Source organism: Gekko japonicus, unplaced genomic scaffold (genome assembly GCF_001447785.1).
Source record: "Gekko japonicus isolate JY-2015 unplaced genomic scaffold, Gekko_japonicus_V1.1 scaffold1536, whole genome shotgun sequence".
In the NCBI taxonomy this organism is placed as follows: Eukaryota; Metazoa; Chordata; class Lepidosauria; order Squamata; family Gekkonidae; genus Gekko; species Gekko japonicus.
In genome coordinates, this window is record NW_015176019.1 from 296,912 (window position 1) to 310,625 (window position 13,714).

Sequence of the window (13,714 nt, forward strand, 5' to 3'; positions counted from 1 at the left end):
TGAGCAAACTCTGGAGGACAGGAGGGCCTGATGTGGTCCATGGGGTCGTGAAGAGTCAAACTCGACTGTGCGACTGAACAACAACAATCACAAAGTTACAAATCATAGATTAGTGTGACTAGGTCAGCTGAATCTAAAAAAGGAGAGAGTTGACAAGCCAGATGCAGCTGATAGAAGACAGTCCTACTAGACACTGTATCAGCCTGCTTTTCAAATAGCAAGGCTGGGTCCATGACCACCCCAAGCCCTTATCCTGTCCTCTGTTTTGGTATATATCTTGGTTTTGTATAGTTTGAATTATGTTATTTAATTTTTTTTATCTGGGAGAAAGATATTGTAACAAGATTCAATAGGACTGTATATGCAGATAAAAAGCATGAGCCAAGCTGTGCTGTATAGCAGTAGTAGAACATATGGTCAGATTAAAGGCTTCCTGTATCTGGTTCAGGAGGATGCTTTGTGCCTTTGCTTGCAGCCCTAAGACAGATCCTGTTACCTGGCACAGTAGTAACTGCAACTGCTGGTGGCACTTGAGCCGCCTTGAGCCAGTTCATACCGGTAAGGCGGGATACAAATTGAAAGCAAATAAATAAAAATAAATGTATCAGTGTTGTTGAAAAGGTGCTAACTAGGAGTTTGGAATAAGGACAACAGTGAACGTGGACTAGGGTCACTCCAAGAAGGAGACAAAGGTGCTCTGAAACAGGAGAAATCAGAGGAAGTAATGGCATCTAAAAATGATAAAAAGAAGGGCAGACATGGTTGAAAGACACCACTCTCCAAAAAAAGCACAATGTTTGCCCTGAAAATATTTTGCATTAGTCCTAATCACTCCATGGAACAGGCCTGATTTTATTAGTATATTGATATACATGTATTTACATAGAAGCAAAATTTTATGCCTCTGTTGAGATTTGTCCAATTTATGCTTGGAGTTGACTTACCTTTTCACATGTATATGTACATGTGTGCACATGTGCGTGCTCATGAGACATGTATTTCTGGTTCGGTCACATATTCCTGAAAGAACCAGTGCAATCCTGTACTTGGGATGGCACCGTAAGGTTTTTGATCTGTATGCTTTTGGATAGGGTTGCCAAGTCAAAATTTCGCCGGAGCAGGGGACTCCCCACTGGCGGCTGGAGGGCGGATGGAGCATGCGCGCAAAGTGCGCACCGCACGCATGTCTCCCGGAAGTGACGTGATGATGCCGGGCACGCTGGAGGCGGGGCCAGAACCATCCGAGGGAAAACCATAGAGTTTTCCCTCAAATGACCGTGGCTCCGCCCCCAGTGCGCTCGGCGGCATCACGTCACTTCCGGGTGACGCGCACGTTGGGGTGGGGTTCCCCCCGGGGCCCGATCCGCCGGTGGCGGGGAACAGGTCTCTGGGGCGGGGGTTTCCCCGCCCCCCGGGGGGATTTGGCAAGCCTACTTATGGAGGAATTAGTTGGAATCTGTGTCTGCATTTAGGTAGCTTACGAATTTGGACATATGGATGGCACAATGAAATTTCCAGAGGTGGATACACAGTTATAGTTCCTCATTGTGGAAATATCCTTGGATTTATTAAACAATAGGTGGGTCTTTTCCTTGAAATATCATGGGTATGATTTTTCCCCCAAGATAGCATTTTGCCTCTCCACCACCTCTGGCCTTCCTGTCTCAAGGAAGTTATCTCTTTTTTCTTCTACTAGTGCAGCTCTGGGAACACCCCCAGGTAGGGTTTGGCATATTAACTCAATAGCAGTGTCATGCTACATATTCTGTGTAGTTTAGTTTCTAGAGGAACAAATCCCCACTACATAGTACATCTAAGAAGGTGTATAGGAAGTTTAGCTGTATGTGCTGATTGTGGCATGGGCAGTTGAATCTATGTGGAAATGTAGGCAATCATAATGTAGCTATGCTTATAAATATAGGTCTCTGCTGAAAAAGAAGAGTACTTCCCATTGATAAAACATACTTAGAAAACATTAACTTTACACAGGCAATCAGGGGCAGGACTCAGATGTTAAAATGGATTTTCCTAACTTTCAAAAGGTTCCGAATTAAAGCCATGGACAAAGAAAGCTAGTTGGAAATCAGTATAAGTAGAAGACAGTGCTTGGGTGTGGGTGAGCTTCATGCAAGTAGTTGGTTACTTTGTAACCATTTATCTCCAGGGCCATGCACTTTGGTATAATTCCCCTGCCACACGGGGGGGGGGGGGGTCGGGCCAAAGTGCGGCTTTTTAAACCCGACACAAAAGAAACACGCGGCGGCGGGATCACATAGATCCCCTGAGCCGCCGCGCAGTTCCTCCCCGGCACAATCAGATGCTGGGGGGGGGGAGCTGCTGAAGAGGGAGCGAGGCAGCCAAACTGCGCATGTTTGCGCATGCGCAGTTCGGCCGGGAGCCTGAATTGCTCCAGACAACGAGCGCGCCAGCAATCCCATGGCCGCGCTTGCTGCGATGCTGCAGGTAAGTCCTCCTCTGTAGGAGGTTCTTTTTTGCAGCGGGTTTTCCGGGTGTAGGGACGGATCGGGGACGGGTGCGCGCTGCTTCCCAGATGTTGCGGTGAGATCGCGGCCGTTTGCTGTGCCCCCAATCCGTCCCTCTCCCGGGCCAAAATCTCCCGTGTGACCGGGGCCATAGATGATCAATTCCAACATATTTGTCATAGGGTGACATGTGAGAACCATTCTAAAAATGCCCCTGCAGAAGTGAGTGTTGCTGGAAACTGCCTATCTTGTTGAGGGTGTAGGGTTGATAGGCCAACCCTGGCCACCAGCAGGAGGGTTTGGGGAAAGGGACATGAGGGAAGGTATGTGATATTGGCAATGTTGCCAATGTCAACACATCACTTTTGTGTACAATCCAGACATAACAATGGGTAGCTGCAGGAACTGCCAGAAGCTCTCCAGTAAAACCAGAACTTCCAGCGCTTCCTAGAGCTATGCACTGTCACTTTTGGGTTGTACCTGGAGTGATATACAGAGGCCAGCAGCATTTTTATTTTTAAAAACAAACAGCAACAGCAGTGATTGGCAGGCCCACCAGCCATAGTGGGAAGTCTGGCAGCCCTTTGAGGAATGCAGGCGGAATCATTCCTTGGAGATTCTGCAAAACCTCTGCCACACTTGCGTGTTTTGTCTCCTTCAGACATTTTGTGTGTGAAGATTACAAAGAATGATCAAATGACAAACTACGCACCTTGTTTAGAACCTTCTTTCATTTTACAGGGCAAAGATGGTGATTTTGTTTACAAAGAAGTGATCAAATCCCCTTCGACTTCCCGCATATCCCTTGGCAAAAAGGTGAAATCTGTAAAAGAAACTATGAAGAAACGAATGTCAAAAAAATATAGCAGTTCTTTGTCAGAGCAGGTATGTAAGTTTGTTCTTAAATGAAATTGAATTTCTAGAGTAAATAGTGTGTAAGGGTTGTTGATACCTATGTTTCAAGGGTTGTTTATACCTATGTTTCAAGGCATCATTGGAAGGTACAATAGCATCACTAAAGAAGCCCCTCAAGGGTATAATGTAGTAAAGCAATTCCAAGGCCCCTTCAAAACTATTTACAGTGAAAAGAGCTTGAGTAAAATCATACAGGGGAGTTCGAATTGAGTTAAGCCAGTAAAGTATATGATTTCATTTTATATATGCTGGTAATTCTACAGCAGCAAAGAATAAATGGTTTATATACTCCTTGAGCTAATCCTCTAGTGACTAACATCTCAGGGTGCCCCAATGCATGTTCCAAATTACACAGCTACTTGCACATTATAATAATCCCTTACTCCAGGGGTATTGGTTTTTTTTAAAGCCACAACAAATTCTTTCAAATAAGAAGATATTTATTTAAAATATGCCCTGTCCTATTGAACAGTCAATTTCTTTTTATTTATTTTGTTTAAAAATACTTCTCCCCCATTTCCCCTCTTTGAAATAAACATTCATAAAAGCAGTCACTCACTTGCCATTCAAACTGTGAATAAAACAGCATTTTAAAACCTACCATCTAGTTTAAAACAAGCAGTTGGTATTAAAGTATGAATACTGTTTTGTGTAAAACCAATAAAAATATATCAAAATTGTTTCAAAAATAAGCCTCTGGTTCACTTTGGACGGACACCTGCCCAAACAGGAATGTCCCACATCCACCTCTAAGACTTGCTGTGTGGTTTGTTTCCCTTCTTTGTTTTCTTAGTTGCTTGAAAGCAAACCTTTGGCAAGAGCCTCATAGTTACTTGTTTTATTATACACAAGTCCTATTAAAATCCTTTTATGGAAAATTAACAATGTCTTTTTCACCTGTTTCACTATTCTTTTTGAATGAGATAGATTTATATAAAAAATAATGAATGCAAACAAAAACAACCATGAAAAATATTGCCGGAATTTCTCACCTCTTACTGCAATCATATATATGCTCAGGTTTCAGAAGGCTTTTAGGGCAGATAGTTACAGTAACAGCAATCTGTCATGTTAGTGCTTCCCTATACTCTCTGGTTCTTTGGCTCTCCTGGAAGGGCCAAAATAAAAATTCTCCAGGTTTATCCAGAAAACTTTGCCAATGGACATGGGTGCGCCATCACGCACAGATATTTTTCTTCATAGTGTATTTAATTCTCTCATTGTGGAGTTCTATATACTTGATCTTTAAAATTCATTCTAAAATATATTCTTTTTAAGCTGCTTTTTTCAGTTTCCTCTGGCCAAAATCAATCTGTTTTTGCAAGCATGTTGTGTTTGGCAGACTTCATTCCATTTGGTTTGGTAGGTTGTCAAAATACCCAGCACTTTAAAAAAAAATCATCAGTCTTTCCACTTGAACTGTAAGCATAACAAGCAATTGCTGGCAAGCAACTACAAGGCATTGGCATCAGCTGTGGACTTTGTTTCCACTGAATAAACATTGCCCTCTAGAGGACTGTTGTAGAATCAGGTTCACAGCATCTTTTTATGATGTGCTTAGAAGCTAAAGACTGATATTTGATCAGCAAAAGAGCATGGCATATGTTTATCTTTCTGTCATCCTTGACATGTTAAAATAATACTACCTGGCTAAATTCAGATCTCCAGTCCTTGTATTTTTCTGTGCCTTACACTTATCTCCAATGAGATGGGACTAAGTTATATAGCAAGAAGTCCTGCAAAGGAGGGTCTGTCACTTCAGTAGCATATTTGGTTGCTACCCCACAGTGGGCCTGAATTCCACTTTATGCTATTTTATGCTATTGCTTCAAATGAAGAATTTTTAAGTGGACACTTTTGCAGGTAATGTCTGTACTTCAGCCCTGTCTGAAAACACTTCAGAAATGTGTAATCCTTTAGAAAACCAAATATTGACCCGTTTAAAAATATTGTGTATCCTAGTTTTAGATATCTTGTCCAGCACCAAAAACCACCCTGAAAACCTGTTATGAACTGGAGAGAATATTTTAGTACCTTAATTTGGAATTGTTAACAGTTTAACATAATCCATGTTAGCAGCTTAATCTTAAATTTTCAGACCCAAGTGTTCATAGATCTCATATCACTGGTTTGAGGGCAACAATTTCTGCACTTATATGCTTTTCCTCATATCATATGGCGACAAGCATAATTTTTTAAAAAAACCGAGATACAATCCATTTCAGCAAATACATTATAGTTCATCCATAGACATCCTCCTTAGTTGTACTTGCTCTTATAATTTTTGTAACAAATAGATTGACAACACAGTAGTTGCTTTAATGGCCCAATCCTGTGATGTGGTGCACAATTTAATAGTTAGGATAATGTGCACCAGTTGTTGTTCCAGCATAACCTCTCAAAACACACACACCAGCATGATCTATAAGAATAGCATGAGCAAGGTAACAAGCAGAGAAATCAATACAAATGTTCAAAACCAGAGTGCAAGAAATGCACAAAATTAGAAAAGCAAAAGGCACTTTATATTAGCAATATGTGGTTTTTCTCTGGAGATGTACTTGATTTGTGGGAAGATGTTTCTTGATGACTCTGCAGCACGCAAATAACAGGCTTTGTTGAGAGGGTTTATGACTGTATGTCTGTGGAATAAGCCGCCAGTTCTCATATATCATCAGGTTTCTTTTAATTTCTTGCTGTGGATAGTCTTGAATGTTGCACTTTTTCCCCCCATTGTAATTTATCAAACAAAATACTGTATTCGCTATTGGATGTACTTGTGACTGAACCCCTCCCTCCCAACATGTCCCAGAAATAAAAAAGCTGCTTTAGCCAATAGGCTGTCAAAATGGATATGGATGAGATCTTTTTGAACTGAAAAAAATAGCCATTACATTTCATGTAAAGGATTTTTGCTTTGCTTACAGTTTTGTGTACTTGAGTTGCATGCTCAGGCTAATTCGTTTTAACACCATGCATATGAAAAAGAAGTTAGTTACCCGTTCTAGACCGTAAAATTTCCATTACTTGTCTGCCATTTCATTTACACTATGTTAAGTTTTTATTACTGTCTTCAGCAAATCATGTATAAAGAGCTTGATTCTAAGATTTATGACAGCCAGTTGGGGGGGGGGGGAATAAAAAAATAACATCACAGGGTGATACTAAAGATAAAGATGCTGGCATCAAATAAGACTTTTAATTAATTGGCTCATTTGGCTAGGAATACTTAAAAGTTAAAAGAGTAGATCAAAAGATGAATTTGTATGTTAAGGCAAATGACTTTAAAACAAAACCATTTGATAACACCTTCACGTACACATTAAGTTAAATAAACGACTATGAATAATGATGCTACAAGTAGGGACATGCAAGAAACTTGTGGGAGGTGCTGTCCCATTCCCCACCCTTTGCTTCCTCCCCTGTCTCCCTATTTCATTTATTTATTTATTTATTTATATTTATTTATATCTTCGATTTCTACCCCGCTCCAACCCCGAAGGGTCTCTGAGCAGTTTACAAGTTCCGGATTTACAAGTTCCGAATTTATCCCTAACTAAGGCCACATGTCTACAGGGGTTGGGGCTGCCTACCGGCACCCAGGTGGCAGGGCTCGCTGTTTCTTGCAGCCCAGCTAACGTCTATTGCGGCTCCGCTGCGCTCGCGTCATGTCACCATGTCCTTCTATGGCTCCGCCTCTGTCTCCGCCTCCAACACTCCGCTTGCCTCGCTCTGTCGCTCCGATGCTATGCCACTCCATCCCCGCTGCCATTTCCACCATCACTGCCGCTGCTGTCGCTTCCAGTGCTCCTGCCACACACACCCATATGGGGAGGGTGCCCCCTGCCACCTAAGGGCAGGTACCCATTAATCTACTTGCTTATATTTATTGCTTTCGAACCGCTTGGTGGGCGGGAGCTGGGACTAGGGCCAGGAGCTCACCCCGGCCGCGGTGGGTTTCAAACAGCTGTAACAGCTGTTCACTGATGTTACCAGCAGGCGTCTTACCGCCTGCGCCACCGCTCCCTGCTGGCACTCCTTTTCTTATTCTCTTTGTCCTCCCTCTCTGTCTTCCTTTTTCTACCTCCCCACATCACTCTCTCTCTCTCTTTCTGCCCTCCACCCCATCGCTCTCACTTTCTGGCCCCCATCAGTCTCCCAGCCTCCTTCCTCCATCCCCAAAGCAGCAGCAGTGGAGCTGGCAACACTGTCTCCTTCCCACCCAAACACCAACCTACCTTTATCTTGCCCCAGCCTACCTTTATTTTGTCCCTCTGTCTTCAGCTTTCTGTCTCCTCCCCCTACAGTCTCTGCCTAGGAAGACTATGTTCTTTCTCCTTAGTGGGGACCAAAGCAGCTCACATTGTTCTCCTCTCCTCCTTCTAATCTACACAACAATCCTATAAGGTAGGTTGGACTGGAAGTATGTGGCTGGTCCATAATCACCCAGTGAGCTTCCACAGCAAGATGGGGATTTGAACCAGGTCTCCCAGGCCCTACTCTGAAGCTCTACCCACTACACCACACTGGATTTCATAAGGTGTCTGTTGTTGAACAGTAGCAAGCAGTCATGCCTAGTTGTGTCATACAAGTTGGGTGGTATCAAGTCACCCAGAGGTTGCTGCCAGGCGTAGGGTTGCCAGCCTCCAGATGAGACCTGGAGATTTCCCTGAAGAAAATAGCTGGTTTGGAAGGTGAACTGTATGGCATTATATCTGGCTGAGGCCTCTCCCCTCCCCAAATTCTACCCTCCTCAGACTCTACCATAAAATCTCCAGGAACTTCTGAACCTGGAGCTGGCACTCTTAGTCAGGCCTGGGCCTAATGAGTTCTCCCTCAAAGGCCAAAGTAGGCCTGGAAAGGGCTCTGCCTCTGCCCCCTACCTTTTACTGACAGAACCCAGCCTGGAATACTGTGGTTGCTTAGCAACAGCAACTGAGGGAATTTGTTGCTTAAAGTTACAGGTGCTCATTTCATATTTTTAAAAAACCCCAATGGGTTTTTTTTAGATTTCAGATTTTTCTGCAAACCTGGGCCCCTTTTCAGGTTTGTAAAAAGATCTGTCTTGCCCATTCACAGCTCCAGTCACCAGATTTAAGTATTCAAAGATTGGTCAACTTTGCTCTTAGACTATAAGTTTGGATGTATCCTACCAACACTGGTGGAAGCTCTACTGTTGCCCCCAACAGCCCCTTTTGACACTCAAAAATCTGATTCTGGACTCACGTGGAGAAAAAACTCATACAGGATAGTGAGAAGGAGAGTTGGGTGAAATTAATTCCCCCATATACATACATACTTCTGCCAGAAAAGCCTCATAAGCTCCATAAGAGAATGCAGTGGATGGTTTTACTCTCCTTATTGCAGCCACTTACTCACATGGCTTTTTATCCATATATGTATCCCTCAAATCCAACATCAGCTTTATTTAGGTGAAAAGGGGCTGCTCCTGTTGTTAATGAGATATCTAAAATTGCTAAGTGCTGTGCAAAATTTGGAAAATGAAATATGCCTTGCCTACCAACTTACAATTTATAAATGAAGAAAAATTAAATGGAAAAGAGAGTTAGTCTGAGAAAGTCATGGTAGAAAGATAAGGCACAAATGGGGGGGGGGGAGTAACCCAAATCAAGGAAGTCATCCAGAAAGGCTTTCCAGTGCAAGGGGAAAGAGACCCAGATGGGAAATAAAGAGGGCAGTCTTAACTACAAGATTAGTACCTGGAGAATGAAGGGCTCCTAGGAGGCGCATGTAGTAAAAAAGCAGAAGATATATTGAGAGGAGCAAGACTATAAGTACACTGGAACACAAGTACAAGCAGCTGAAAGGGAAGACAAAAAGAGAGGGGAAGGCCAGTGAAGGGAATGACAAAGAGGCATAATATGAGGTTTAATTTAAAGTTGTAAGCCACCTTGAACCACAAGGGGAAAGGTTGGGGTATTGATATTTTAATTAATAAGTAATAGGCAGTAAAACATACTAAACAAATGACAGCATATAAATCAGAGTAGAAGCAAGGAGACCAAATAGGATAAAGAATAATTGTTTGCAATAACAAACATTCTAGATACGTGATTCAACTAAGAAAAATACAATTTGGCAAGATCCTGGACCTAGGAGAAAAAAATGTCAAATTAAAACAACAGCAGTATCAAGAACTAGAGGAAGGAATGTTGAAAAGGCATGGGGAGAAAGTGGAAAAAGCAGAAGTTCGGTTTGGGCAAAGTTAAGTTTATGAAAATGGAACATCAAAAATAGGAACAATTGGCAGAAGATAACATTGACCCTTAAGGACTTTCTATAGAAAGAGGTAAAGGAATTGAACCATTAAAAGAAAACCTTAAAGGCGGAAAAGATGACTTGAAAATATGATAAAACAGTACCTGAGCAGAAGGGAATGTTCAGTAGTATCAAAGGGTGAAGAAAAATCCCGGAGGTGAAGAAGAAAATGGTTGCTTCAGAAGATTATTGGAAACAGAGAGCAGAAGAGATTCAGCAGAATGAAAAAAGTGGGAACAAGTTTGGAAAGGGTCAAAAAGAGAGCTGTCAGAAAATAACATGCATGGGAATCTGAGATTAAATTGTGCAGTACTTTTTTTTCAGGACTCCAGCCTGGATGTAATGCCAGAATCCCCTCAGTCACCACAGCCAGACACTGATTGTCTAGATAAGCCGAAGCTGAAAGCTGGTGGTTCAGTAGAAAGCTTGAGAAGCTCCTTAAGTGGTCAGAGTTCAATGAGTAAGTGACAACATTCAATACACGTTTCACATGATTTTTAATGTTGTTTGAAATCCTGTTTTTTTTAAATAAGAAATAAGAAAATGCAAAATGTGAAAGGCTGGTTCAGATCAAAAATACTGGACGGCAAAACCACTGGTATTTAGAAATGGAAGTACTTCTACTCTTATCATGTTTAGACAGACTGCATTAGCCCTGATATTTCTGGGGTATTTTTACCTGCAGTCTTCTCAGACTCAAAGAAATATCTTTGTTTGAGGCAATTGGGGTTGTCGCTGTGAAGGGAATGAAAATCCCCAGTGCGTGGTTCAGACAAATTGTCAGATTTCCTACTGAGTGGTGTTTAATACTTTGTGGAAACCCAGGGCTATCCTTTATGCCATTTTTATGAGAAGCTGAGTATTCTCACTTGATAACCATTGAAAAATATTAAAGTACCTAACTAAAGTTAGGAATGAACTAAAGCTTAGGAATGAAGCGGATGTTTGGTTTGGGGGCCATCTATCATCTCACCTAATTTTAAATTAATGACTGCAAGAATCAGACTGATATTTTAATATAGTGGGGACAAAAGAAATTGCCAGCAGGCCTGGTGTGGCCATTAAATCAAACACAACCAAAGGAACTTACATTTGTTATTGAAAATAACTATTTCAAAAATAGAAACCACTGCTGAACTTAAAGGTTCTTGAATCTGCAGTTCTGGAATCATAATATCCTCCTATCTCAAAGTAGGATTGGGGGGGGGGGGAGTAAAACTGAAGCAGCTATGGGAGCTGTGCATTTTCAGTATGTCTAATTGAGACGGGTTGGCCCCTTTACGGATGACAAAAACTGCTCAGCAGACAAGGTAGGGAGTCTATGGGCCGTATGGGTAGGGCGGGATACAAATCCCAAAATAAATAAATAAAAAATAAAATATATACTAAGGGCACTCCCCAAGTATACAGAAAAATAGTACTTGGTGAATTCATTAAAAAGGAAGTGGGACTGTAATGACTTATTGTAACTAAGCTTGTTGGAGATCTCCTCTCTTGGGTTTTTAGATAGTAGTGGGTTTCTTTACTTTGTCCCTGTATGTGTAGTTCCCTATATCCTTTTTTCTTTGTAGTGTTTGTAGAGATATAAAAATAAAAAAAATCCCCTCTGGGACACACAGAAAATGCTCCAGGGGGCAGTAACTCTGAGATGTTAGAAGATCCTGGAAAGATTGGGGGGGGGGGGCACAGGATTCCCATATTATCCTACCAATGGTTTCTTGTATTTTTATAATAATGTGTGTTTCCAGATCTTTGGGTGCAGATATGGTTATTTTAAAAAATTAACATGAAAAGCAGCTCTTTTACTAAACTGAAAATGAGCCTATGATTGTGCCTAAGGCAGTCTGGCTGTTCTCATTTTTGTTTCTCTTTGGCTTAGAAACCCATCCTTTCAGTTAAAAGTGGCACAGCGACATTGTGGGCTCAATGGCACATCGGGGCTTACACTATACACTTCTGGAGGGTTACTAGGCTTGCTGCTGTCAATGTTTCAGCATGTGTTGTGACAATCAAGCTGTTGCTGCAAAAGCAGATGGATCTCTGGAGAGCTGCTAAATGCAGAATGTTTTTTAATCAGCACTAATGTTAAAAGATGCCATGTGTATTTATAAACAAATAGAAAAGGCCAGTGGGACACAGAACCTGCTGTGTATGTTGTCTTATCTTTTCAATATTAGTGTCAGAAATAAATGGCTCTCAAAATTAGTTCTCTTAGCAAATGACAGGACTTTCTTCTGCAAACAGGTGGACAGACAATAAGCACAACAGATTCCTCAGCCAGCAACAGAGAGAGTGTCAAGTCTGAAGATGGTGATGACGAAGAACTTCCATACAGAGGACCTTTCTGTGGCCGTGCCAGGGTTCATACGGACTTTACCCCCAGCCCCTATGACACTGACTCCCTGAAGCTAAAGGTAGCGGCGCTCTCTCCTTCTCTAGGTTAATACCATAGCTGAGGAACTGTCCTTACAAGGTTTCTTTGTCTCCTCTACCGCATTTGTTGCAGATATTGAGATGTTGGTGCTTCCCCTGGTTTCTCACTGGTCCCTTTGTGTTTCTCCTCAGGACTATAAACTGCCTTCTGCGTGGTTTGAACTAAAAAAAAAAGAGAGAGAGAGAAAGTAAAATATCTAAATATGTCCACAGATAATGATGTGCATTTTGTGCTCTGTCTGTGTCACGGTCGGTCAGAGGTGGAACGGCAGGAAAACCAGAGATAGAGGATCCTGCCTCCTTAGCCTCCCTAAAGCTGTTTGTCTACTGTTTACCCCTGAAACAGTAGCCCACACACTCTCAACAGCTAACTGTCATCGGTCTGCCCCTTGTATATCTTAAGTAGCATTTGGCAGGCTAAATTCTGCCTTTCTCTGCCACGCTTATGACACTCCTTATCCAGCTAGATACACAGCCTGGACTGACTAAAAACTGATATAACATAACCCAGTTCTTTTACAACGGAGTGATCTGGGGACAAAACAGGCTGTCTTAACACAAGTTTTAACTTTACTTTGGAAAAAACAGAGTATGGCCCCAGTCACACGGGAGGTTTTCGGCCGGAAGAGGGACGGATCGGGGGCGCAGCAAATGGGCGCGATCTCACCGCAACATCTGGGAATCGGCGCGCACCCGTCCCCGATCCGTCCCTTCAGGCCTAAAATCCGCTGTTTAAAAATAACACCTCTAGAGCAGGACTTATCAGAAACGGCACAGCAAGCGTGGCCGTCGGATCGCCGGAGCGTCCGTCTTCCGGAGCAATCGAGGCTTCCAGCCGAACTGCGCGTGCGCACACATGTGCGGCCGGCGGCCTCGCGCTCCCTTCCGTGGCTTTCTCCCCGGCATCTGATCGTGCCGGGGAGCAACTGCGCGGCGGCTCACGGGATCTGTGTGATCCCGCCGCCGTGTGTCTCTTTTGGTGCGGCTTTCAAAAGCCGCACTTTGCCCGCAGCAATTTCCCCCCGTGTGGCAGGGGCCTAAGAAGGGAAGGTATATGCAATTGCTTGCAGTAGAGGAACAAAAAATCAGAGATGGGTTTCAGAAACACAAATGAATGCAAAACAGAGTTGAGATAATGCAGAAAGCTAATACAACCCAGCTAAACTGGTTCCCTAGCATAATGGCTTACGCTTTTCCATAGATCCTAAGCCATGTCAGTCTGACATGGGCCTATCCCACAGAGGTCTCCTCTGCCCTTGCTTGCCCCTGGAAAATGCCCATCCCCCTGGAGTTTTATCAGTCTTGTTATAATCACTATGCCATTTATGGATAGGTGCCTTGCTCTGGCTGGCGCTAAGCCAATCAGATAATTTCTTTTTGAAAAACCCTATCCTCCTCTTTGGGACTTTATGGTTCACTATTCTGTTCCTGATCTGACTAGGGACACTACCTGCAGGCCTGGCCTGGTCTTGGAACTTAATTGGAAGTAGGGAAATCATGAGGATCAGGATGGGACTCACAACAGTCTGTCCCTGACAGGTGAGGCCTGGAGATCTCCCAGAATTACAACTGATCTTCAGACAACAGTGGCTGCGGTCACACGC

At 42.8% G+C, this 13,714-nt stretch overlaps 1 protein-coding gene across 1 annotated transcript in view; it reads left to right on the plus strand.

Moving 5' to 3' along the window:
* The window catches only part of SASH1 (SAM and SH3 domain containing 1), a 286,676-nt gene that overhangs the window by 244,006 nt on the left and 28,956 nt on the right, over window positions 1-13,714 (plus strand). Inside the window, exons 12-14 of the mRNA XM_015426581.1 lie at window positions 3,225-3,368; window positions 10,002-10,137; window positions 11,922-12,091. Coding sequence (XP_015282067.1) covers window positions 3,225-3,368; window positions 10,002-10,137; window positions 11,922-12,091 — 450 coding nt within the window. The remainder of the gene's footprint in view (window positions 1-3,224; window positions 3,369-10,001; window positions 10,138-11,921; window positions 12,092-13,714) is intronic.